We start from the raw sequence: 27,372 nt of genomic DNA, 5'->3' as shown, positions 1-27,372 counted from the left end.
TATTCTTTGAACTACAACTGTGCTTAACACCTTAAACATGAAGACTAGAGTTTTGAGGCCCTCCAGTTGTTTCTTTTCTATAAGAAACCTTCCTGCTACATTGTAGTTTCCTGGATTGCAGGGATCCTGTCTTACAGCCTTTAGAATCCTTTATGGAATCTGGAAGAGAAACAGCTTTTTTTTTTTTTTTTTTTTTTTTTAGTACAAAAGGCTGCTATCTTTGTTAAATACACCGATGACAAGTGGATGGGGTCTCATGAAAAATCAGTTATTGGTGTTTCAATGATATTAGGAAGGGAGTATTTATTTGGGCTTTTCTGTAAGATTGTCTTATAATAGAGCCACGATGCTCAACTCAGGGTGCATGCTCTCCTGAGTTCTAAATCACATTCATTACACACCCCGATTTTTATGCACTCTCCCAGAATCATCAGTACCGAGAGCCACTGATATAATAGGAGAGTCATTTCCCTCAAGTGTTTTGGGGTTGAGAGCCACCATGACAGAAAATGGAAGGTATTGGTGGTATTGATCAAAATAAGATTATTTCGATTGTACTGGGTTAGAATTGCGCCTTTCTGAGAGTATATCAGTTCTTAGCTCCTTGACAACTGATGAGTAAAAGACTCTGCTAGACAAAGTGGGGAAGAATATGCCAGATCTGGGAATGACATGTGCTTCCATGCCAGCAGGCAGGGCAGACAGCGCACCTGCTCATGTACAAGCATCTCTAGACCACCTGAGATTCCACTTGTGTGCGATGGCGCACTCAGGAGAGGGCACGGCCTCTCATTCCCTGCTCTGCCACTCCTTGGCACCTATATATTTTACCTTACTTTTTTTTTTTTTTTTTTTAATTCTTTGGCTGTGCTGCGTGGCATGTGGGATCTTAGTTCCCCGATCAGGGATAGAACCCGTGACCCCTGCAATGCATGTGTGGAGTCTTAACCACTGGACCACCAGGGAAGTCCCTATTTTACCTTAGTACACACACACACACACACACACACACACACACACACACACACTCATATTTTTTCTTATTCCTCACAAATAGGATTTTGGGGAAGTAAATCTCTTCCCCAATAAAGAAACTGAGACTCACAGAAGTTAAATGATCCCCACAGTCGTGAAGCCGAGTGGGGCAGCCCTGTCAGAAGTGTCTCAGATCCTTCCTGCCTCATTTTGTGTTTAAGAAATAAACGAGGGACTTCTCTGGCGGCACAGTGGTTAAGAATCTGCCTGCCAGTGCAAGGGGACACAGGTTTCGAGCCCTGGTCTGGGAAGATCCCACATGCCACGGAGCAACTAAGCCCGTGAGCCACAACTACTGAGCCTGCGTGCCACAACTACTGAAGCCTGCGTGCCTAGAGTCCGTGCTCTGCAACAGAAGCCACCGCAATGAAAAGCCTGCACACCACAACAAAGAGTAGCCCCTGCTTGCTACAACCAGAGAGAGCCCACACAGCAACGAAGAGCCAATGCAGCAAATAAATAAATAAATAAATAAAAAAGAAATAAACGAAACATCCTTGGCTGCTGAGTATGAGGTACTGGCAGAACATCCGAAGCTCAAACACCCTGTAAATCTGGGGAAAGAGTGGAATTAAAGGAGGGAGGGTGGTCTGCATTGGGAATAGAGATTTGGGAGTCATCATCATAATCTGGTAAAGTAGACACAGATCTGATGACCTCTAAGGCAAGACCACAACATGTCGATAGAGTAAACAGATGGCTGCTACAGACTCAAGGGACCGACCACAGTTAAGGGACGGAGAAGAACCAGGATTGGAGAGGCCAGTAGTGGGTAGAAGTCAAATGAGACAGTAGCTAGAGGAGAGAACAGACTTCGGCAGCAGTCACCAAGATGGGGACAGACTTCTAAAAAGAAAAGAACTGGGACTTCCCTGGTGGTCCATTGGTTAAGACTCTGCGCTTCCACTGCAGGGGGGCGCGGGTTTGATCCCTGGTCGGGGAACTAAGATCCCACATGCTTAGGGGCCAAAAAATTAAAAAAGAAAAGAAAAGAAAAGAAAAGAATCCTCGTCTAGACCAAATGCTACAGAGAGGTCAAGTCGAATGAAGACACAGAAAAGGCTATTTGATTTGGCAATGAGGAGGGTCCTGGTAACCTATGTGCTATGATCTAAATGTTTGTGTCCCCCCCAAAACTCATGTTGAAATCCTGGGGTTATTAGCTTGGGCCCTTGGGAAGCGATTAATACATGAGGGTGGAGCCCTCATTGGTAGGATTAGTGCCCTTATAAAGGAGACCCCCTTCTGCTAGGTGAGGAGGACACAGGAAGAAGGTGCTGGCTGTGAACAAGGGAGAGGAGCCTGACCAGACACCAAATCTGCCAGCACCCTGATCTTGGATTGCCAGCCACCAGAACTGTGAGAAATAAATGTCTGTTGTTTTTAAGCTGCTCAGTCTATGGTATTTTGTTTTAGCAGCCCAAATGGACTAAGACACCGTGAGAGTCCAATTGCCATGAGGTTAAGGCTGAGACCAGGTTAAGGAGAGTAGTTATTGAAGAACAAAAGACACACATGTAACTTGCAGGAGGGTGTTTAGTGAAATGAAGGAGAGGTACAAGGCTGGGTCAAATGATAACATTTTAAAGACCAGTGGTAAATTGTGGGGTGAAAAATGTAGGCACCCGAAAGATGCTAAACTGAGAAAGCATGGTCCCAGGAGACCCAAGGGGATGGAACCAGAAGCCCAGGTGGGTGGGACACTAGTCTTAGCAGGGGCCATATTCAGAAACCTTGGCTCTCTCCCTGACAGACATGGCGATGCACGGCCAATGAGGTTCTTCACTACCCTAAGGCATCTTGGTAAGACATAAGGCTGTATATGAAACAGGGATTAAAGATACATCTCTCTCAGTCTGGGTTTTTTTTTTTTTCCTTCCATCTTTAAAGGTATGCTTTAGTAGAATTAAGTAGATTTTTGTTTATCCATTCATCTGTCAATGGACACTTGGGTTGCTTCCACCTTTTGGCTATTACAAATAATACTGCTATGAACATGGGTGTACAAATATCTCTTTGAGTCCCCACTTTCAGTTCTTTGGGGGATATACCCGGAAGTGGAAATGCTGGATCTTATAGTAATTCTGTGTTTAACTTTTTGAGGAACCACCATACCATTTTCCATAGCAGTTGCCATTTTACATTCCCACCAGCAATGCAGAAAGCTTCCAATTTCTCCACATCTTTGCCAACCCTTGTTATTTTGCATTTTTGATAATAGCCATCCCCATGGGTATAAAGTGGTTGGTTAATTTTTAAAATAGATATTTCTTCCTTAGACTGTAAGTGCTTCCAAAACTGACTATGTGAATATTTGTTTGATTCAAATGGAATCAAAGACTTGAGCTGAATAAATATTTCCCTAAGTGTGTCACTATAAATATTCAAAATTCCCCAAAGCCTCTCCCCAGTAGTAGTAAAAAACATGTTTTCACCAACGTCAGTCGTGTCTAAGTTTTCAAGAGAGACCTGAAGGGACAGAAAAGGGGCAGCTCCCTGAACTCAGATAAGAGGGGAAGGAGCGCCCTCTTGTGTCCTTTCTGTGCCAGTGTCAGTGAATAAAGAAGCCAGCTGAGAAATGATCATTTCAGATCTTCTGATGACACTTCCCATGACAACAAACTCCACACACATGCCTACTGCACAAAAGAAAATGTGAAAACATGGAGAGAGTGAAACTAGGATCTTCTGAAGAATTCCCAATCTAGAAGGGGGACGGGAACAAAATCCATGCAGAAATAACAATAGAAGACTAAAAGCAAAATGGATTAGATTACTATAAGCAAAATGAATAGAGTATCTATTAAGAGTCCACAGGAGATAAGATTCGCATCAAAATGTAAACGTGGCTGGTTACGAAGGAGCTTGAGTTGGCTCTCAGGTTTCTCTTAAGGCTCCAGTTCCAGGGTCCTGGAGGGACCTGGGAGGGCAGCCTCCATGTAGGCGCCACTTACATGGCTGTCAGGTTTCCAGAGCCCCTTCTGAGGTTTAGACAAGCTCACTGTGCACTCCCGTCTTTGAGAGGGAGGCCCTGGGGACTCCTCCCGTGTTCCTTTCTTCCCTGTAGTGTCCTGCCCATGGCTTTCCTATCCCTTGAGTTTCATCTCCCCCCACCACAATCCGTCCCTCCCTAAACAGGCTGTTGACGGGCACACTGTCTCCAAATCTTCATCTGGCCTTGACGTTCACAAAGATAATTATACAGGAAGTATGGCTTTCGGAGTTTTGCAGGTATCATCAGCATGGGGACCAGTTACAGAGGATTAAGAAGCTCTCTTGCAAACTTTGCTCCTGCAAGCAGCCTTCAGCTATCCTCTTAGGGCCCTGAAGGAGGTAGAGCCCTTACTTTGGTTAGCATCCTTCTCTCTCTTTTATTTATTTATTTTTTTTGGCCATGCCAAGGCACGCGGGATCTTACTTCCTGGACCAGGAATCCAACCCATGCCCCCTGCAGTGGAAGCGTGGAGCCCTAACCACTGGACCGCCAGGGAAGTCCCTGCATCCTTCTCAAATGCTGAATGAAGACAGAATGAAGGCAGGGCAGTAGATGTGACCACATATCCAATCGGTAGAGACTAGTGCGCTAATTAGGGAAGCAGCATGGTGGAAAGAGCAGTTCATTTCTTCAGAGTCAGACACAGCTCACTGTAGAGCCCAGCTCTGCCGTTCTGTGGCAGTGGCCCCGGGGGCATGCTATTTTATCCCCATCCGGCAATTCTGAAATGGGAATAACAGTCTCCACCTACCTCCCTCGTAAGATTCTCGTGAAGCTTAAAAAAGATAGTGTACATAAACCTCGAGGGAGAATCTAGTGTCATAAACACCCCTCTTGCCCCAGACTTCCCCCTTATATCCCGATGTTCCCATAAGCCTCCTGGCTGTATGGACCCGAGATTTCTGGGGCAGTTGCACAATAACAGAGATTTTAGGTCAACAAGAGCTGTGTGGGAAGCAGAAGAAGGGCTGCTTTGTTTGTATTCTCATGTCAGGTGCAGTGGGGAAGGTATTTCCAAACCATCTTAATGACTTCCCAAGACTTTTTCCAGTTGCCCAAGCCAGAAATCTGGGAGTCATCCTTGATTTCTCCTTCTCTCTCACCTCCCACACGTATATTTCTAAGTTCTGTTACTTCTCCTTAAGACACTCTGAATCCTCTGGGTCTCTCCGTCTCCCTCCATTACTTTACTTTAATTCTCCATCTCTGTTCCCTGGAAAACCACCATGGCTTCCTGACTGGCCTCCAGTATTGTCCCTCTTCTACATCATCCAGCAGATAGAGCTCTTTCTAAATGCAAGTCTCAGCAAGTTGCTCCCCTATTTAAGATCACTTATTGATGGTTCAACTACTTCCAAGAGAAAGTTTTAACTCCTCAGTGTGTCTCACTTCCTGTTTGGGCTCCTCCTACTTTTCCAGCATTTCTCCCACCAATCCTGTGGCAACGCCCACTCCTCTGTGCACCAGCTCTACTGGACTATTTACAGTTCCACGGAGAAGGCACAGTGGCCAAGGCATTTCCTGGACATGGGACTTTTAGTGCTAAAACCAGGACAGCCCTGGGCAAACCAGGATCGTGGTCACCCTAGTTCTACCTCAGGCCTCCGTGTATCTTCTTTCTTAATCCCCTTGTCTGTCCCACACAGTTTACTACTCAATATTTCTCATCCTCGGTTTCTGCTTGGACATCACTTCTGCAGCCTCCACGGAGTGGTATATTTGTCCCTTCTAGGAGCTGTCACAGCAAGCTCTCCTGGCAGCGATCACTGTATTGTAACGGCTGCTCTATCTCGCTTGCAATTATAAACTCATTAAAGACAGGAACAGTTTTTTTCTCCTACCTGTATTCCCAGAGCCTAGTAGAGAGTCCGGCACACAATAGGTGTTCGATGAAGTTTTCTTGAATGAATGAATATCAATATAAATTTATCAAGTGTCGTCTATTTCATATCACTACGGGGGGATGTTAGGGACTGAATGTGCCCCCCCCCAAATTAATATGTTGAAGTCTTAACCCCCAGAGGGGCTGCATTTAGAAATGGGGTCTCTAAGGACGTAATGAAGGTTAAATGAGGTGATAAGGGTGGCGCCCTGATCTGATAGGATTAGTGTCCTTATAAGAAGAGACACCAGGAGAAACATCTCTCTTCCTCTCTCCCTTTCCTTCCCCCTCTGCAAAGGCACCAAGGAAAGGCCATGTGAGCACACAGTGAAAAAAGACAACCCAAGGAGAGCTCTCATCAAACACTAACCCTGCTGACACCTGGATCTCGGACTCCCAGCCTCCAGAGCTGTGAGGAAATAAATTTCTGTTGTTTAAGCCACCCAGTCTATAGTATTTTATATGGCATCCCAAGCAGACTAACACAGGGGATGTACCTAGTTCACATAACTATGCTGTGACCAATGATGGGTACGGGTCACACGGGTACCATCCTGAGGCAGAGATTTGGTTTCTACTCTGAAATAGCCATAATCATCTTTCCCATCCCACAGGTTCTTCCAGAACCTTGCAACTCTCCTCAGTCTACAACCCCTCTGCTTGAAATTGGACAAGCCTCGTGATCACCAGGGGATGATGGAGTGACTTGGAGACTTCCAAGGTCCGGCCACTCAATATGGCTGTTCTCTTGCTCTCTGTACGTCCCCTGCCCGACCAGTGCCTGCTTCACCTATATCTCACACCAGCGGCCCCCAACTTTTCTGGCACCAGGGACCAGTTTCACGGAAGACAATTTTTCCACGGATTGGAGGGGGCGGGACGGTGCAGGCAGTAACGCCAGTGACGGGGAGCAATGGGAAGCGGCAGATGAAGCTTTGCTAGCTAGCCACTCACCTCCTGCTGTGCAGCCCGGTTCCTAACAGGCGGCGGACTGGTACTGGTCTGTAGCCCGGGGGTTGGGGACCCCTGCCTTAGACACACTACTGACCTTCCTACGTAGGTGCCTCTGCCCCAGCTGATAATTGTTCTTATTAAAGAGTTGGTGAGGGGCGTGCCTCTCTGCTAGTTTCCCTGGAAACCGATGAGCCCACCTGACATCAATTCTCCTATAACTGGTAATCTCCACTTCCCCACCCCCACGTCCACCCCGAAAGAAGACTGCCGCCGCATCCTGCCTGCCGTCCACCACACACGGTGAGGTGTTGCTGCAGGACCTTGGTCCAGATGTGTAAGCTCGCCTATCCATTAAACCACTGATGTCTCTGTTGTTGACTTTGGACTCTTTCTTCAGTCTTGAAGTTGGCAAGTGCAGGCCTTGCAGGCCTGTGGGGTGCAGCCCAACGCAAGGCTAGGATAAAACTGTGACTCAGTTTCCACCTGGCTCTCTTGGGACTTTTGTCCTTAGAACCCACCCCCCATGCGATGAGAATCCCAGCCCACGTGGAGAGGAACAGAGGCCCCCAACCCTCAGCCCTGTTGAGTACCCAGTGGACGGCCAGGACCAACTTTCCAGCCATGTTCCTGCACTATCTTGGAAGTGGACCTTCCAGCCCTCTGCTGGGGGGAAGGTGCCGTGTGGATCAGAGACAAGCTCTCCCCCAGGCCCCTCCCAAACTGCAGATTCAAAAGGAGAATAACAGACAGCTGTAAGCAACTAAGTTTGGGGTCGGTTTGTTTCACAGGAATAGATAACCCAATACAGCTTTAGACAAGATGGGGCCGCTTGTACCGGACGAGCCCTTCTTTCTCTTGATTATGTCCTTGCCCCAGGATATCCTGGTTTATTCCAGAAAGGGCTGGGGACTTACTCCAGACTGGCCCATTCAGACATAGGCCTCCAACATGACTGGTTCCTGACATATTCACAGGAGTTCACTGGGACAAAGCAGGGCAGAATCCTGGAGCTGCAGGTCCCCCCCCCCCCCAGCTTACACAGCTGCCCCTGGCTCCTGGGGGTTGACCATGAGGGCTCAGGCCCCAGGAAGAGGAAACCCTAACTGACAGCCATCCGCTTTGCCCATGGGAAGAACACAAGGTCTCCTTCTGGGTGTGTCTTCTTTCTTCTCTGCCTCAGAGCCACATACTGGCTTCATCCTGGGTGATGCCAACCCATCAATTATAAGTTGGTCATGTTTTGTCCTCCACCGAGCACTTGGGCATCCAAACCACTGTATCCTGGGCCATGCTGCCAGGTCACCATTTTGAACCATTCGAAAATACCTACATTACAGTATATAAAGTAAGAACGTAAGTGTTCAACATGACAAGATTGACAAACATATTTGTTTTTCTACCATTCTGCTTTACTTACGCAAATAAGTATCCTAGAATGGTCACTTTTGGGACCTGGAAATGGTTACATGAGCAGGTGGTTTAGTTTAGAATGTGTGACTTATATTTTTGCAGTTAAGTAGCACTTTCTGTTTTCCAGTAACTCTTTAAAGCCCATTTACGTTGCCTGAATATGCATCACAATTCCTCCTTTGGAAATGTCTATGTTTCCACCATCGTGCTGGTGATTCTTCATCGTCCCACTCAAATCCTACCCCTCCCCGCCCACTCCTGGCCACACCTGTCAGCCTGTTCCCTGGCTCAAAGGCTGACACCTATGAGCTGCATCCCCCAGGCTTCTCTGTTCTCTGACTTCCAGGTGGGTTTGTCCAAAGGGAAGTGCTGTTGGAGTGTGAAGAGTGGCGAGAGAGAGGGGTGGGTCTTCTCCCTCCCTCCCTGCTAGGCCCTGGTCTCCATCATGGCTGCGTTCCTCCACCATATACCATAGGCTGGGCAGTCCCTCTCCCGTGGCTACAGCTCTCACTGGGTTCTAGGAATAGCATGCCCTTTCTCTTTTGCTTCTTCAGGCCAAAGGATGATAAAGGCTTCTGCTGTTGCTAGTTTCCAGGGGCTTCACCATCTCGTCTTGATTCTCTTAACCCCGCCCACAGTGTGGGTTAAGGGCTGAACTGTAACCTCCCCACACCAATTCCTATGTTGAAGTCCTAACCCCCGAGACCTCAGAATGTGACTGTATCTTCAAAGAGGTAATTAAGGTAAAACAAAGTCATATGGGTGGGCCCTAATTCAATCGGACTTGTGTCCTTATAAGGAGAGGAGATTAGGACACAGACACACACAGAGGGATGACCGTGTGAGGACACAGGGAGAAGATGGCCATCTGCAAGCCAAGGAGAGAGGCTTCAGAAGAAACCAACCCTGCCCACACCTTGATCTTGGACTTCCCAGCCTCCAGAACTGTAAGAAAATAAACGTCTGTTGTTTATAAGTCACTCGTCAATGGTATTTTTGTTACAGCAGCCTGAGTGGACTCAGATTGCCGTAGTTTGTCACGGCAGCCCTAGGAAAAACACTCCCATCATTAAACTGCTCAAGTAACCTTGGGAGTGTGCTGGCCGTATCCTTCTGGGACCCTGCCTCACACACCCAGTCTCACCAATGGTGCTATCGTATGTCCCTTTATCAACCCCATGGTATCTATCATCACATTTCTATCTCAGTTTGTAAAGACGTCAACATCTGTGCCATGAATACCTTTTACCGAAATAGTGTAGGACTCACTTTCACAATAAGGTACCTAAACTGTTTCTAATAAAGGAGCCAAGTAACATGCAACTCTCCATGTAGAGCAGCCTGTCATTTCTAGAAAAATCCTTTCACATTTTTAAATCAACTTTGGCTGGAAGGCCTGGGGTAATGATTGGAGCCCAGAGTGTCTCTGGAGATGCTGATGAGAGTTTTTGTTGCTGCTTCAGTGGCTGGGAGCCCCACTGGTCGATGTGGAAGCCAAGCGAGATGAGCTGGAATGTGTAGGGGGGTGCTGGGTTCTGCACTTAGGGATATCTAGGGAGGAAAAAGATATCACGAGAGTGAGAGTCGTTAAAACATCCAAAAAAGCTATATAGTTAAAATGATTTAAATGATAAAAAACGATTTTATAAAATCACCGGGCCGGATGGGATGTATTGAGTTTCCCAACTTCACCACCTTCCCCCCACACCCCGTCCCCACCATCTTCACCTTGAGTTACTAATAAGAAGTTCCTTAGTCTCCAAAGTGCTCTTACAACTATATTTCATTTGAATCTCAAGAAAATTCTGCGACGTAGGTAGGGAGGTATTAACATCTCCATTTTACAAATAAAGGAAACTGAAGGACAGGTAGTTTAAGGGCCAGCGCAAGTTCATGGAGCTAAAAGGCATGAGAGCTGGGTCTGGAGACTTGGGATTCTTAGACCGGGTGGGTATCGGTAGAGTTCCCATCGTTTATCCTCCCGACTAACCTGGGCATGCACACAAAAGGCAAATGTCACAGGTTGACACTCCCACCAAAACTCACAGCGAGAAAGGATTTCTCCTCGACATCTGGCCGTGAGCGGAGAGAGGAAAGAATGGAGAGAACAAGAGAAAGAAATAATACGAGCTGAGCTTGCAGGGAACGGGAGGGATGTATGCTCACCCGCATCTTGGCCCCGGCTGTGTGCAGAGCGACATAGGAGGGCTGGCAGATACACAGATGCTGAACTTCCACAAACACTGTCCCCCTCCCCGACTGCACGTTCAGCAGCCAAGTCCCAGCAGTCAGCTCATCCATTACATCCCTCTAATGCCCTGACGGCTACGTTTGCAACGCACAGGGTTTCTATTAATCCGGGGAAAATCCTACTTTAGACTGTCATTGAATCAGAAATTGCTTCCGCCGTGACTGCCGTCTCCAGCGAACCAGGTGCCTCTTCCTCCACAGAGGTGTGCCACACGGGCTGGTCTCGCCCACACCCTCCGCCTGCCTCAGGTGCTCTCTTTACTCCTTCTCTAAATCTGTCCTTGGAGGCTCCCCTTCTCCTAGAAGCTTCAGTGTATTGACCCTCAGGGATTTCTGCCTCAGCTGCATTCCTCAAGCCATTATTATCCAGACCCCTAACTTAGCACTGAACGTATGCTCTCGGGCGTTAGTACCCGTTTCTGAATGTATTGGGTTGGCCAGAAAGCTCGCTCGGGTTCTTCTGGAACATAGATATTGGCCAACCCAATAATTTGTTGTCTCCTGATGAGACTGTCAGTTCCCTGAGAACAAAGCTGGAATCCCACACCCTATTGAATCTACAGTCCTGCCTTTAGTAGATCCATCCATGTTTGCTGGTGACTTTTCTGGGAAAGAGTAGGCAAAGCTGGGGTTAAACATAGCCAGTTGTTCGAATCCAAGAGGAAAGGGGGAAGGAATGGGAGTAAATCATCTTCCCATGTTTGAAGTTTTCAGTGTTGTTTCAAGATCCGCGTAGTCAGTATTTTTGTGCTGTTCTAAGATCAGCATAAGGTAAGAGAACAAACAGAAGCCTTCCTTTGTATCATTTTAGGAACAATGAAAATAAAATAATACCTGTTGAATGGAGAAAAAGCCTAGCTTTCTGTGATACAAGAATGGGCTAGTAACACCTCATCTGTAACAGTTTCAAATTTAATCCTATTACAGTGCAAAGCATAATTTATCACTGTACTTGAGGAACCCTTTCTCCTAAGTCCCCCAGGGAGATTCACAGGCCCAGGCAGGCTCCCCTCAAGCTTGCCTCTTCCACCCTGGCACGTCCCAGGGACTCCCCCACCCCCCTCCTCTCCTCCTAGTAACCGTCACCACCTACTCAGATTGTGGGTTTCTCATCCCTCCTAGATGGGTTCCCGAAGATGGTCTCGTTATGTCCACCTGTTCGGCTGCACCCTGCAGGCCTATGGGCCCTGCACTTCCCCAAGTTCAAGACTGAAAAAAGAGCCCGAGGTCAACAACAGAGACATCAATGGTTTAATGGATGGGGGAGCTTACATGTCTGAAGCAAGGTACCCCCATTTGCAGCAAGCGGCAGACACGATATGGCGGCAGTCTCCGCTCCCAGGGCGGGGGCGGGGGGGGGGGGGGGGGGGGTTACCAGTTATAGGGAAAATGACGTCAGGTGGGCTCATTGGTTACCAGGGAAACCAGCAGAGAGGCACGCCCCTCACCACCCCTTTGATAAGAACAATCACTAGCTGGGGCGGAGGCAAGTACATAGGAAGGTCAGTCACATGCGTCAGATATAGGTGACGCAGGCCCTGGTAGGGCAGAGGACTTACAGAGAGCAAGAGAACAGCCATCTTGAGTGGCCTGACTATACAGGCTTCCTTGCTGTCCCTGAAAACAAGTTTGCAGACCCTTTTCATTTTAAGACTTTAATGTCCATCATTACAAGAGAAAAGACAAGATCTAAGGGCAAAATATGGGGAAGTTATATAAAAGGGTACAAATCTGACAGTCTTGGGTCCTGGTCCAGCGCATCTGATGATCTGGTTAAAATAACTGGAAATTTCTTTTACACTAACATTGGGTATTATAAGCAGAAAGGGTAGGGGGTCCCCGGAGAAAAGGGAACCAGGCATGGCCTTCTTGACACAAGAGAACCCATTTTGACCTAAGCCATTTTGTGATCTAAGCCTGGCCACAATGCTTGCCCTTGAACAGGTCTCAGTAATTAATGATCTTAAGGGAACAAAGGAAAAAGCAGTCAAGAAACAATGGTTCTGTGATAAAAGAGTCCTAGATTCTCAAGAGATATATGTAGATGTAGAGAATGGACTTGAGGACACGGAGAGGGGGAAGGGTAAGCTGGGACGAAGTGAGAGAGTGGCATGGACATATATACACTATCAAATGTAAAATAGATAGCTAGTGGGAAGCAGCTGCATAGCACAGGGCGATCAGCTCGGTGCTGTGTGACCACCTAGAGGGGTGGGATAGGGAGGGTAGGAGGGAGATGCAAGAGGGAGGAGATATGGGGATATATGTATATGTATAGCTGATTCACTTTGTTATAAAGCAGAAACTAACCATTGTAAAGCAATGATACTCCAATAAAGATGTTTTAAAAAAAAGAGATACATAACACTCTGATACATATCATTGAGTACATACATATCTCTGGGGGCGGAAAGTAAGGCCGCCACCCAGGTGGAGGATGGAATGATGACGTTGACCTCTTCTGACCCTCGTGACTTCAATCAGTTGAAGCCTGCACTCTGTCAACCTTTGCCCCAATTCTACACTGAATTTTCCACTGCTTAAGACCCTTCATGAATATGAGTGTATCCTTAGTTTCAAACTTCCCCAATTTTGCTATTCAGGGAGGCACAGCTTGGGAAAGATCCCTGGTGTTCTCCTTTCTTTTGGCTGCGCTGTGAGATCTTAGTTCCTTGACCAGGGATTGAACCTGGGCCCTCGGCAGTGAAAGCATGGAGTCCTAACCACTGGACCACCAGGGAAGTCCCTCTCCTTCCTTGCTGCAGATAATAATTCCTTCCTTCTCCCATTCTTTGGTTTGGCCATGTTTCTTGGCTCGACACCCACCAAAAGGCAAATCCGGTTTTTTAGGTAACACATCCACACCGGGAGGATGACACACCCCAACTTCACGGGGACAGAGGCTCCTGTGCTTGGGACCCTCCCAGACCTCGCCCTATGTGTCTCTTCATCTGGCAGTTCATCTGTGTCCTTCATCACATCCTTTAATAAACTGGCAAGCGTGTTTCCCTGAGTTCTGTGAGCCGCTCTAGCGAATTAATCAAACCCAAGGAGGGGGTCGTTGGAACCTCTGATCTATAGCTGCTTGGTCAGAAGCACAGGTGACACTGGTGACTGCGGTGTGGGGGAGGAGAGCGGAGAGCAGTCTTGTGGGACTGAGCCCTTATCCTGTGGGCTCTGACGCCGTCTCCAGGTAGATGGTGCCGGAACTGAGTTAAATTGCAGGCCCCCCAGCTGGTGTTGCAGAGAACTGCTTGGTGTGGGGAAAACGCCCACACACTTGGTGACCAGAAGTGCCAGACATGTGTGTTTTGTGTGAGAAGTAAAAGCAGCACTTAGGAGATAGACGGGGCTGAGGTTTTTTCGTACAACAGGAGGGAAAGACTAGGGTTTTCCTTCACATTGGGGCTCATCAAACCTTTTACTTCCTATTCATCTTTGGCTGCTGCCTTGCTGTGAAACTCCGTCTCGGTCCTTCCCCCAGAAAAGTCCATTTCTTCAGTGCAGAGACTTAACAAGGACTATCTTAGCAGGATAGTTGAACCCCTGTTTCAAGCGGTTTCAAGAACTTTCACTTCTGAGCACTTGGAGACCAGGCAAGATATATTTTACTACACTTCTATCCTACATGGGATTCTTCTCTTAAGAGCTTTTGCCTACAGCTCCACTGACTTTTTTTCCTTTTCTCTCTTTTTTAAAATAATTGTTTATTTTTGAACAGGTTACTTTTCTACATAGTTGAGTATTGGAAAGATACAAAAAGGGACAGTGAAAAAAAATCTCCCCCACTCACCTCCGAGTCCTCCAGTTCTCTTCCTCAAGGGCAACCAAGATGATCTTTTTTTCCTGTGTATCCTTCCAGAGATATTTTATACATTGCAAGCAAATATACACATAAAATGCAAATATATTCTCCTCCTCTCCTTTTTCATACAATTGGTAATATACCATCACTTTTTGTTCACTATATATATGAGAGTATGCGTAAGTGTGTGTGTGTGTGTGTGTGTGCCTGCATGTATGAACAGTACTTAAAGAACTTCCTTGGGGATTCCCCTGGTGGCACAGTGGATAAGACTTCGCTCTCCCAACGCAGGGGGCCTGGGTTCGATCCCTGGTCAGGGAACTAGATCCCACATGCATGCCGCAGCTAAGAGTTTGTATGCCATGACTACAGAGCCTGTGTGCTGCAACTAAGGAGCTGGAGAGCTGCAACTAAGGAGCCCTGGAGCCACAACCAAGGAGCCTGCCTGTCACAACTACGGAGCCCACGTGCTGTAACTAAGGAACCCACCTGCCACAACTAAGACCCGACGCAACCAAATAAATAAATAAAATTTAAAAAAGAAAGAAGCATAAGGGAACTTAAAAAAAAAACTTCCTCAATCTTTCAAGGGTTGTATTATAGTCCATTTACAGATGAGCCAAATTTATAGCTATTTGAGCTGTTCACAATCTTTTGCTCTTAGAAACGATGCTGATATAATTTTTTTTTTTTTTTTTTTTTGGCTGTGCCACACAGCATGCAGGATCTTAGTTCCCTGACCAGGGATTGAACCTGCGCCCCCTGCAGTGGAAGTGTGGAGTCTTAACCACTGGACCACCAGGGAAGTCCCTGATATAAATTATCTTTACATATATGCAGGTCTGTCTGCCGTCACCCGTTTTCTGATGGGCTAAGGGTGTCGACAGCCATGCAATCTACCAGTAATTCCAGTACCGGAGCATCTTCACATAGAGTATTCCTTTCCTCAGCCTGCTCCTACAAAGACAGAATCGGGTAATTTAAATGTATATTTATTTATTATTTTTTTATTTTTTGGCGGTACGCAGGCCTCTCACTGTTGTGGCCTCTCCCGTTGCGGAGCACAGGCTCCAGACGCGCAGGCTCAGCGGCCATGGCTCATGGGCCCAGCCGCTCCGCGGCATGTGGGATCTTCCCCGACCGGGGCACGAACCCGTGTCCCCTGCATCGGCAGGCGGATTCTCAACCACTGCACCACCAGGGAAGCCCCTAAATGTATTTTTTTCATCAGTTGAACTTACTGTTCTTTTTCTAGAGATATTTACACAATAGTTGCTCTCCATGTTGCTGTCACGTTTTTAAATGGAAGGACATGGGAGAAGATGCATGGAAAGCCATGCTTCACACATCAGAACTCTCTGGGGTTCTTTTCTTAGCCCACTTCCTGGGCAATCAGTGCCTAAATCTTCAACTGCTGGATTTATATTTCTTGCCCCGCTCTCCCCGCCAAGCTCTTGACTCATACATCCAGCTCCCTTCTCAATACGCCTACTTGTCATCCCACAGGTACTTCACACCAAGCATGTCCAGTCTCAGTAGGAGATGGCATGAACCTTTACACAATCGCCCAATCCAGATACCCAGGAGTCATCCCTACGCGGCTGGAGCCTGCCCCTCAGCCTGTTAAGTCCCTCGAGGGCACGAGGGCACGACTGGGTCTTGTTAGGGTCACACATCCCTCGAGCTCCCTCCAGTGGCTGTAAAATACTTGTTGGATAAATGAATACACATATGAATGACTTCTCCTTCTCTTTCATTTCAGGGCAATGGCTGAAACCACCTTGCAGGGGAAATATGAAGCAGGGAGAGAAAATTCCTATCTTCCGGCTGGATGTCATTTTATTGGGCACAGAGAAGGGAGTGAGAAAGGCAACAGGCTACTGAGGCTGAGTGACCCCAGAAAGAGGGGGGCTCCTCAGGAGGCTAAGGCCCAAGAAGGGCTGTTACAGGGAAAATCTGCATACCAGTGTGTATACTATAGACCTGTGTCTGTCGCTCCCCAGTTGAATTTTTTTTTGTTCTCCATTTATGTTATTTGCAGACATTTGCAAATGATCACTGATACAAACAACACCATTCGATAAACCCATGGATCCCTTAAGAGAATAGATCAGGTAAAGGAGTACTGTAGGTGGGGCTTCCCTGGTGGCGCAGTGGTTGAGAGTCCGCCTGCCAATGCAGGGGACACGAGTTAGTGCCCCGGTCCGGGAAGATCCCACATGCCGCGGAGCGGCTGGGCCCGTGAGCCATGGCTGCCGAGCCTGCGCGTCCGGAGCCTGTGCTCCGCAACGGGAGAGGCCATAACAGTGAGAGGCCCGCGTACGGCAAAAAAGGAGTACTGTAGGTGGATATGGAAAACAGATAAATAGAATCACAACAGTGATAGCCCTGTAGGGTGCCAATCACTCTTCTAGAAACACCACCACCAACAACAATAATAATTGCAAATATCTGGCTGCTGGGCATTATATTACTTCATTTAATCTTCCCAAGCCTGTGATGTGGTAAAAAAAAGCTAAAAAAGGACTTCTCTGGCGGTCCAGTGGTTAAGACTCTGCACTTCCATTGCAGGGGGCGCGAGTTCAATCCTTGGTCGGTGAATTAAGATCCCACATGCCTCGGGGCCAAAAAACCAAAACAGAAAGCAGAAGCAATATTGTAACAAATTCAATAAGGACTTAAAAAAAAAAATCTACCCTCAGCACTTTATGATGACTCCCAGTTCAGGGGTGATGTGGTAATACTGTATGTAAATATGGATTATTGCGTTTGAAAGTCATAAAATCAGGAGTTTTTCATTTTAGTCATATAAACACAGCTTCGACTCACCCCTGTAAATGGCCTAAGCGTAGGCTGGGAGCTGAGTGACAAGTAATGGCCACTGGTGGGGATGAAGATGTCTGGGGAGGACCCCGCCCCAGAAGGGTTTCCTTCCAGGAGGAGAGTCTAAGCGGGGTGACTGTTCATCCTGGCTTCAGCTGAGTGGATGCTTCACCCCCAGGATGGAGCTGCTTCCGGGACTTTACCATCTGGGGATTCTGTGCAGAGGACCCCTGCTGTCCTCTGTCTGCCTACGAGCCCAGAAGGCTGCCCGGACGGTCTGATCACCCCTCCAGGTGACACCGACGAAGAGGGTGCTCTCTTTTCCTCCTAGCTTACTCTGCTTCTATGAGAAACAGAGGAAGGTGTGAGCGAGAAATAATCAACACAGCTTTAAAGAAGCCCCAGGCCTGTCTTTGTTCTTGGTTTGTCTTTAACTCGGGGTGAAACTGTCAGCTGTGGAGGAAGGCTAGGCAGAAAATTCTAGCCAGGGTTTTGAAACTTAAATCCATGATTTTGTGAGACTTCCCTGGTGGGCCAGTGGTTAAGACTCCATGCTTCCACTGCAGGGGGCGCGGGTTCGATCCCTGGTGGGGGAACTAAGATCCCACAGGCTGCACAGCGTGGCCAAAACATTTAAAAAATAATAAATAAATCAATCCAAGATTATGTGATGGTGCCATTCAGCCTCCCAAGTAGGTGGCATAAAGTAGGGATGTGCTCCAACGCATTCCAATGGTTGTTTGTTAGTAGGGATCATGTATTCATATTTCAAAACATCCATGTCGTAGAATATTGGCTTCTACTGTAGTTTGTGGTAAAATACTGTATTACAAAATGTTTTACACGTGCACATACATATACACCACATATACACATATATATTTTAAACCCCAGTAATAACAGTGATTACAATACCCGTCATAACTAATATGTATATAACTAAAAATATCACATAACTCATAAACACGGTTCTCCTTTTCTGGTAGATCCTCAAGAGAAGCTCATTTTTGTCAAATACTTTGTGCTTAACTCTTCAGTAAAAAGAAGCAGCCATTTGGCCCCAGGGCAAGAGAAGCAGGTAGAATCACTCCTGTTGGAAATGCCAGGGTAATTTATTATGGGTAGCATGATCAAACAAGAGGCTACAAGACAGAACAAGTAAACTATGCTCCTTCAGAGGCAAAGGAGAAATGCAAAGACTCTAAGCAGTGGCCCTTCCTGAGAGTTAATTTTGCCCCCAGGATTCTTAGCAATGAAGCCTTTTGGTCTTGTAGGTATCAGAAATTAACAAAAGCCCATATTGTAGTTAGTAGGCAGCGCAGCCGCACAAGACAGAATTCACAGCGCTGAGTTTAACACACGCTATTCCATCTGGGAGCGTGGAATCAAAAACCCAACACTGGGGACTTCCCGGGTGGTCCAGTGGTTAAGACTCTGCGCTCCCAATGCAAAGGGCCCAGGTTCGATCCCTGGTCAAGAAACTAGAGCCTGCGTGCCGTAACTAAAGATCCCGCGTGCCACAACTAAGACCTGGCGCAGCTAAATAAAAAAGCAAAAAACAAAACAAAAAAAACCCCCACACCGATGAGGAGTAACGAGCAGGCAGAAGATGTTATGGAGGCCAGGCAGGAAAAGAAAATATATGGCTTACATTTCCTATAGCTCTGGCTGCAACTATTTTCTACACAGAGGAAACTGTGAGAAAGAAGACAAAGAAAAGTGGGGAAAGTAAAGGTAAAAGCGAGAAACAAAGCTTATTCCACAGGTTGGAGCCTCCTCCTGGCCACGTGGCTGACCGCTCAGCAGCGTCTCAGCAGCTGCTCACCGTCAGCACTCTCACTGGTCCCTCCTGTCTCCATGATGATTTGGTGTGATTCCGACAGCTTCTGCTAGTTACTGAAGCTTACTCTGAGCTGAGCACTGTTGTTACTAACTCCATTCTACAGACGAGGAAACAGAGCCTCTGAGATTGCTAACAATTGGGCCCAAATCACTGAGCTGCTAAGACTGTGAGATCAGGCATTGAACCTAGGCTGTTTCAGTCCCTAGGCTGTGCTCTTGTTCAGCAAAGTGAAAAATAAGACGGTATTTAATGGGGGAGAACACGAACATGTATTGAGTACTTAATATATACCTGGCGGCATTTAGTCCTCACCACAGTCCTGCAAGAGAGGTATCATTATTCCCATTTTATAGATGAAGAAACTGAGGCTCAGAGAGCTTAAGTAACTTATCCAAAGTTGCGCTGTTAAGTAAAAAGGCCCAGGTCTCTCAGACCGCAAAGCCCATACTCTTTCTTATTCTTCCTTCCAAATGGAATTCTCAGGAATTTCACTGAACTAAATAAATAAAAATCTCTCCTTTAGATATTTTTACCTCTGCACATCCAAACCAAACAGACGTTATAAAACGAATACCTGGGGGTTTCGTCAGAATTTGAAAGGAATCTATTAAAGATTGCCTGCAAGGAAGCCACTGCATAAACTGTGTTTTGTAAATTCTTCTGTTGTAATTAATTAAGTTTTCTAAAGTTCAAAGAGAAAGATGGAAGACAGAAACCAGTTTTTATTGGTTTACAATCAGAATTCATGAATATACTGGCTTCTTTTTTGGTATAAGGAGAGAGCAGAGAGTAAATGTGGTAGGAAACTATGGGGGTCCACAGATCCAGACTTTAGCCTGGAATGGACTTTAAAGATGTAATTCAAACTTATAAATGGGGAAATGAAAACTCAAATAGCTTGAGTGACTGCTAGTTAACAGTAGAGCTGAGGCTAGAAACCTGGGTGTCCTGATTCTTAAACCATTATTCTTTCCATGACATGAACCAGGAATCACTTCAGAGAATATTCCTTTTTCCTCCTCTTTTGACCCAGACAGGGATGAAAAAGTGAGAAAGCTTACCAAAGCATTAAGGATCATACACCATGATCAAGTGGGGTTTATCCCAGGAATGCAAGGATTCTTCACTATATGCAAATCAATCAATGTGATATACCATATTAACAAAATGAAGGATGAAAACCATATGATAATCTCAGTAGATGCAGAAAAAGCTTTCCACAAAATTCAACACCCATTTATGATAAAAACTCTCCAGAAAGTAGGCATAGAGGGAACCTACCTCAACATGATAAAGGCCATCTATATCAAACCCACAGCCAACATTGTTCTCAATGGTGAAAAACTGAAACCATTTCCTCCAAGATCAGGAACAAGACAAGGTTGCCCACTCTCACCACTATTATTCAACATAGTTTTGGAAGTTTTAACCACAGCAATCAGAGAAGAAAAAGAAACGAAAGGAATCCAAATTGGAAAAGAAGAAGTAAAACTGTCACTGTTTGCAGATGACATGATACTATACATAGAGAATCCTAAAGATGCTACCAGAAAACTACTAGAGCTAATCAATGAATTTGGTAGAGTAGCAGGATACAAAATTAATGCACAGAAATCTCTTGCATTCCTATACACTAATGATGAAAAATCTGGAAGAGAAATTATGGAAACACTCCCATTTACCACTGCAACAAAAAGAATAAAATACCTAGGAATAAACCTACCTAAGGAGACAAAAGACCTGTATGCAGAAAACTATAAGACACCAATGAAAGAAATTAAAGACGACACAAACAGATGGAGAGATATATCATGTTCTTGGATTGGAAGAATCAACATTGTGAAAATGACTATACTACCCAAAGATATCGACAGATTCAATGCAATCCCTGTCAAATGACCAATGGCATTTTTCACAGAACTAGAAAAATTTCACAATTTGTATGGAAACACAGAAGACCCTGAAGAGCCAAAACAATCTTGAGAAAGAAAAATTGAGCTGGAGGAATCAGGCTCCATGACTTCAGACTATACTACAAAACTACAGTAATCAAGACAGTAAGGTACTGGCACAAAAATAGAAATATAGATCAATGGAACAGGATAGAAAGCCCAGAAATAAACCCACGCACATATGGTCACCTTATCTTTGATAAAGGAGGCAAGAATATACAGTGGAGAAAAGACAGCCTGTTCAATAAGTGGTGCTGGGAAAACTGGACAGCAACATGTAAAAGAATGAAACTAGAACACTCCCTAATACCATATACAAAAATAAACTCAAAGTGGATTAAAGACCTAAATGTAAGGCCAGACACTATCAAACTCTTAGAGGAAAACATAGGCAGAATACTCTATGACATAAATCACAGTAAGATCCTTTTTGACCCACCTCCCAGAGAAATGGAAATGAAAACAAAAATAAACAAATGGGACCTAATGAAACTTAAAAGCTTTTGCACAGCAAAGGAAACCATAAACAAGACGAAAAGACAACCTTCAGAATGGGAGAAAATATTTGCAAACGAAGCAACTGACAAAGGATTAATCTCCAAAATATATAAGCAGCTCATGCAGTTCAATATCAAAAAAACAAACAACCCAATCCAAAAATGGGCAGAAGACCTAAATACACATTTTTCCAAAGAAGATATACAGATTGCCAACACACACATGAAAGGATGCTCAACGTCACTAATCATTATGTGATTAGAGAAATACAAATCAAAACTACAATGATGTATCACTTCACACTGGTCAGAATGACCATCATCAAAAAATCTACAAACAATAAATGGTGGAGAGGGTGTGGAGAAAAGGGAACCGTCTTGCACTGTTGGTGGGAAAGTAAATTGATACAGCCACTATGGAGAAAAATATGGAGGTCCCTTAAAAAACTAAAAATAGAACTATCATATGACCCAGCAATCCCACTACTGGGCATATACCCTGAGAAAATCATAATTCAAAAAGCGTCATGTACCACAATGTTCATTGCAGCACTATTTACAATAGCCAGGACACGGAAGCAACCTAAGTGTCCATCGACAGATGAATGGATAAAGAAGATGTGGCACATATATGCAATGGAATATTACTCAGCCATAAAAAGAAATGAAACTGAACTATTTGTAGTGAGGTGGATGGACCTAGAGTCTGTCATACAGAGTGAAGTAAGTCAGAAAGAGAAAAACAAATACTGTATGCTAACACATATATATGGAATCTAGAAAAAAAAAAGTGGTTCTGATGAACCTAGGGGCAGGATAGGAGTAAAGATGCAGACATAGAGAATGGACTTGAGGACACAGGGAGGGGGAAGGGTAAGCTGTGGCAAAGTGAGAGAGTGGCATGCACATATATACACTACCAAACGTAAAATAGATAGCTAGTGGGAAGCACCCACATAGCACAGGGAGATCAGCTCGGTGCTTTGTGACCACCTAGAGGGGTGGGATAGGGAGGGTGGGAGGAAGACGCAAGAGGGAGGGGATATGGGGATATATGTATACATATAGCTGATTCACTTTGTTATACAGCAGACACTAACACAACAATGTAAAGCAATTATACTCCAATAAAGATGTTAAAAAGAAAAAGAGTAAATAGGCATAAGGGATCTTATTGGGGTTTTAAAATGAAATGTTTTAAAACTGATTTATGTTGATGGATACACAACTTGCTAATTTCACTAAAAGTTATTGAATTGCACACTTGAAATGGGTGAATTAAATGTTTTGTAAAGTATGCCTAAAAAAAACCCCAAAACTATCAAGACACTAAGAATCAGGTTATCCTGGAAAGAGGTCAAGAAGGTAACTGCAGAGGCTGGAGCTAGCAAAGCACAGGAAAAGATAAGGTCTTATCTAAAGCAATTAACAGTAAACCGGCAATTAGAGGCTTTTGTTACTTGTGTTTAGCTGAATGCTGTGAATAGCAAGCTTTTTGAAATTCTTGGCCAGATCAGAACCTAGAAAGTGAGGACTTCTAACCTCCGTTGAGTGTGAGACAAAAAGGTAGTTGTTTTTATACTTAACTTGGTAGAAAAAAGAAAAACAAAAACAGACGAGAAACAAGATATCAGCTGGGGTCCCTGGGGTCCCAATTCCAGGCCCTGGGAAGACCAAAGCTCACCCCCTTGGTTTTTGTGAATTGTCCTGAAGGGCTTTCTAGGTTTCTAGACTTCTTTTTTTTCTTTCTAATATTAGAAAGTGAAGTCATCCTTTATTCCTCTTTTCTTCACATGCCACATCCAATCTACCACAATGCAGAATATGATCACTCCTCACCAATACCACCGCTAACATGCTGGTCTGAGCTACCAGCATCTCTCCTAACTTCTTCCCCTGTTTCCATTCTTGCCCACCCCCCCCCCCCCCTTTTCTTATGGCCGTGCCACACGGCATGCAGAATCCTAGTTCCCCGACCAGGGATATCGAACCCGTGCCCCTGGCAGTGGAAGTGTGGAGTCCTAACCACTAGACGACCAGGAAAGTCCCCGGTTTCTAGACTTTTGAGACCTTGCTTCCATGTGTAAATTGAGTAGAATTTACTAGAGAGATGGAAGGCGGGGTTTACATCCCAGTAATAGGGAATAAATTTGATGGGAATGGATGGGTTACTATCCAACACTAACCTGGCCCCTCTCCCCTTCCCTGTCTCAGCTTCTCTCCATCAGGCTGGCTTCTCTTTCCTGGTCTTATCTCTCTCCTCCCCTCTCTCTGCTCCCCCTCCACTCCCCTTGCAGGAGCAGAAGCAACGAAGTCTTCCTCTAATCTCCAGCCTCGGCAGGCTTTCCTCCTCTGGAGCCCAGGTGCCTGCAGCATCCAAGCCCTCGAGGTGTCATCCCTCCCTACAAGCCCCTCAGCGGCTTTCCCCCAGGGAGACAGCTCCCTCCTTCCCCTTCCCAAAGAGGAATCATGGGGTCAGCTGTTAAGATTTAACAAAAAAATTTTTTTCACGTCTTTACACAAGATCGGAAAATCTCTGAAGTTTAAGATGATACCCGGCTGTCCTGTGGTGTTTATATTTTTTCATTGCTTTGTTCTGTATGGAATTTTGTTATAATAACTAATGGTAATGGGCATTTCCTGATATTTATATAATTTTAATAAACCACCTTCAAAATTACAAAGCATTAGTGATCGGATCTAGGCTTTATTCCCATCTTCTATCAGTGATTCACTCTAAAAGGTGGTTCAATGAAGCAGCTATGATGAGGCAGTGCTAGAATTAAAAGGGAAATCAGGGTCTTCCCTGGTGGCGCAGTGGTTAAGAATCTGCCTGCCAATGCAGGGGACACGGGTTCGAGCCCTGGTCTGGGAGGATCCCACATGCCGCGGAGCAACTAAGCCCGTGAGCCACAACTACTGAGCCTGCGCGTCTGGAGCCTGTGCTCCACAACGGGAGAGGCCGTGACAGTGAGAGGCCCACGCACCGTGATGAAGAGTGGCCTCTGCTCGCCGCAACTGGAGAAAGCCCTCGCACAGAAACGAAGACACAACACAGCCAAAAATAAATAAATAAACTTATTTTTTTTTTTAAAAAAAAGGGAAATCAGGTACCCTTGTGAGGGGCAGGCTTTGAGAACGCAAACCTGATGATAATAGAAAACATCACCAACTCACAGCAATATACGTGGATTTGAAACTGTTTCCTGGAGAATGTTTCCGATATGGGGAAGAACTCTCACATTTGAAGGCTCTAAGTAATGACAGGCAAAAAGTGAAAATGTCTCAGTGGCCTGACAGCCACGCCCTGGAGAGATGGCCTAAGGAATATTCTTTGTACTTTACATCCGCACTTTTTTTTTTTTCCTTCCAACTCTTTCACTTTTTTTAAAAAAATACATTTATTTATTTATTTATTTTTGGCTGCGTTGGGTCTTCGTTGCTGCACACGGGCTTTCTCCAGTTGTGGCTAGTTGGGGGCTTCTCTTATTGCGGAGCACGGGCTCTAGGCGCACAGGCTTCAGTAGTTGTGGCTCGTGGGCTCTAGAGCGCAGGCTCAGTAGTTGTGGGGCAAGGGCTTAGTTGCTCCACGGCATGTGGGATCTTCCTGGACCAGGGCTGGAACCCGTGTCCCCTGCATTGGCAGGTGGATTTTTAACCACTGCGCCACCAGGGAAGTCCCCAACCCTTCCATTTCACAAAGCTTTAACTTCTCCAAGTATCACATACCCCTTTGCCACTTAGAGGGGCAAGGAATACTCCAGTGTTCAGGCCTCAGGTCCTTCCTGGGCTTTGGTGATCTGTCCTTCTCATCCTGGCTTTATAACGTGTTCCCCTAAGTTTGCCTAGTCACCTGTTTCTCGAGTTCCTCCTGAATCTTCCTAGATAAACCTGTCTAAATGATGCAAGGATTTTCTATCTGATGAATACGGGATTTTCTCCACTGCAATCACACGCAGGCTGTGTCTACCACACTCTCTCTACACCTGCATTTGTTGGAGTTTTATTTACTCCCTACTTTTCTTATGTCCCCTAATTGAATTTCCTCAATACCCATTTCCTCTCCTCTCAGGCCCCACTGCCACTACTTCTTCATTTTCACAATCACCTTGCCTCATCTAGGAGGTTGCTCTTTTCCTCTGAGGGATGTGGTGGGCAGTGGGGCAAACTGGCACCTCGGGGGGAGGGGGCCTTAGCCACCTGCAGCCTGTGGTCCAAACAGCAGGCTTATCGCGGACACCATTACAGAGTCAAAAATCCTAGCTCACTTTTGGAGGGTTTAATTATGCCTTGTGCTCCTCAGAACTAAGCAGAAACAGGGATTCTCCCTTTTTTTTTTTAACCTTTTTTTTCTTTTTTTTTTTTTTGCCTCGCCATGAGGCATGTGGGATCTTAGTTCCCCGACCACAGATCGAACCTGCGCCCCCTGCAGAGGAAGTGCGGAGCCTTAACTACTGGACGAGCAGGGAAGTCCCCAGAAATAGTGATTCTAATTAGCATATTTACAGAAATAATACAAGTAGATCGATACAATTGTACACTTCACTTATTAATAGCTTAATGGTTCTCCATCATTGTTTAATTTGCCCTGGCTTCCCTTTCAGCTTTAATTAGCACAATTTTTGAAGTTGTTAATTTATGACTATTTTCACTTAAGCAAGGCCTGCTAGTGTGTGCCAGATGGTAAACATCAAAAACCCAGAGGGAAGGTTTCTGTTTAGCCTTTGATTTTTGTTTTGTTTTTATTAAGCCAGAGAAAGCTTCGATTGTGCTGATAATTTGTAAGCATACATCACCAACTTTTATCTTCCTTCAAATTCCCTGTTCTCCCCCAGATGTGTCTTCTACTGCTGGCCTAGGAGGGGCCAGGGAACTAGGCAGAAGCATGCCTGAATGGCTTGGGTGATAAGCCTCATAAAGTTATTTTTCTCAATTAATGGTTTTCACTGACAATTTTACTGCTCTATTTTAAGCTTCCCCATTCCCTTGGGCATCTGTACATATGTCTGTGATAAGCCTCACCCAGTCCAACAACACTGGCTCCTCAGAATACAGACTACCCTATCTTAAAAAGCTCATCTCTCTTTTTGGAACATAACACTTGAAAATGCATTTAAACAGAAAGTAATTGAGTTTTAAAGGAAAACTATAAAAGTGATTTATTCACGAGTACACACTTATTCCTCTCCCAAATGACACCCATTTTATATTAATTTTCCTTGAGTGTGTATCCGCAGCCTTTTTCTAAATGTTTACTACTAATAGAAACTGTTTATTCCACCCTTATTCCCTTCAACTTTTCTCCAAAGATTCTCATATGTGCTGAAAGGGATCTATTGGGGGTACAGAACCACAATTTGGGAAAGTCTGCTATGAAATAATAATGCTCCCTAGTCATAATCACTGACTTTTATTAGGTAGTCAGTTAGCTATTTTTTAATTAGGGAAAGAAAAGAAAATTCTTAATTCATTTTTTCTGAAGTTATTTGAAATGCACTTTTATAATCATGTTCCATTGGTGGCAGGAAAGCTATGGAAATCATGCCTTTTTCTTAGATTAGTGGAACCTTCACTCTACAGATAAGTAATTTCTATAGAGAAATTTCTATAGGCTCTCCTCCCCCCACCCCAAAGGACGCACAGAAGAATAAAGAACCAATGATAATAATGCTCCCTTTACACTGTACAGTTTTCAAAGCAGATTCATACACATCAGTTCATCCAAGCTTTTTTCTCTCTCTTTTTTTTTAAACAGGTGGGAAAACAGAGGCTCAGAGAGATAAAATAAAGGGCATCTTCAAGGTCACACAGCTAGTCAGTCAGTGTCAGAGACTAGGATTTAAACCACCACTTGATGATTCTGATTAAAAAAAAAAAATTCGGGGACTTCCCTGGTGGTCCAGTGGTTAAGAATCCGCCTTCCAAT

The 27,372-nt window shown here is 45.3% G+C and overlaps 1 protein-coding gene across 3 annotated transcripts in view; it reads right to left on the bottom strand.

Moving 5' to 3' along the window:
- Positions 1–8,249: 8,249 nt before the first annotated feature.
- The window catches only part of FBXO16 (F-box protein 16), a 56,514-nt gene continuing 37,391 nt past the window's right edge, over positions 8,250–27,372 (bottom strand). Inside the window, exon 8 of one of the 3 annotated variants that reach the window (XM_004321475.4) lies at positions 8,250–9,827. In XM_004321475.4, the coding sequence (XP_004321523.2) occupies positions 9,654–9,827 (174 nt within the window). In that variant the 3' untranslated portion in view covers positions 8,250–9,653. Of the gene's footprint in view, positions 9,828–15,505; positions 17,498–17,524; positions 18,245–27,372 lie in introns of those variants that run through there. The other 2 variants (XM_019941347.3, XM_033857597.1) reach the window with 2 other exon arrangements.

The sequence above is a fragment of the Tursiops truncatus genome, chromosome 6 (genome assembly GCF_011762595.2).
Source record: "Tursiops truncatus isolate mTurTru1 chromosome 6, mTurTru1.mat.Y, whole genome shotgun sequence".
Classification (NCBI taxonomy): domain Eukaryota; kingdom Metazoa; phylum Chordata; class Mammalia; order Artiodactyla; family Delphinidae; genus Tursiops; species Tursiops truncatus.
The sequence above is the reverse complement of the archived record's forward strand: the minus strand, read 5'-3'. Positions and strand labels throughout refer to the sequence as shown.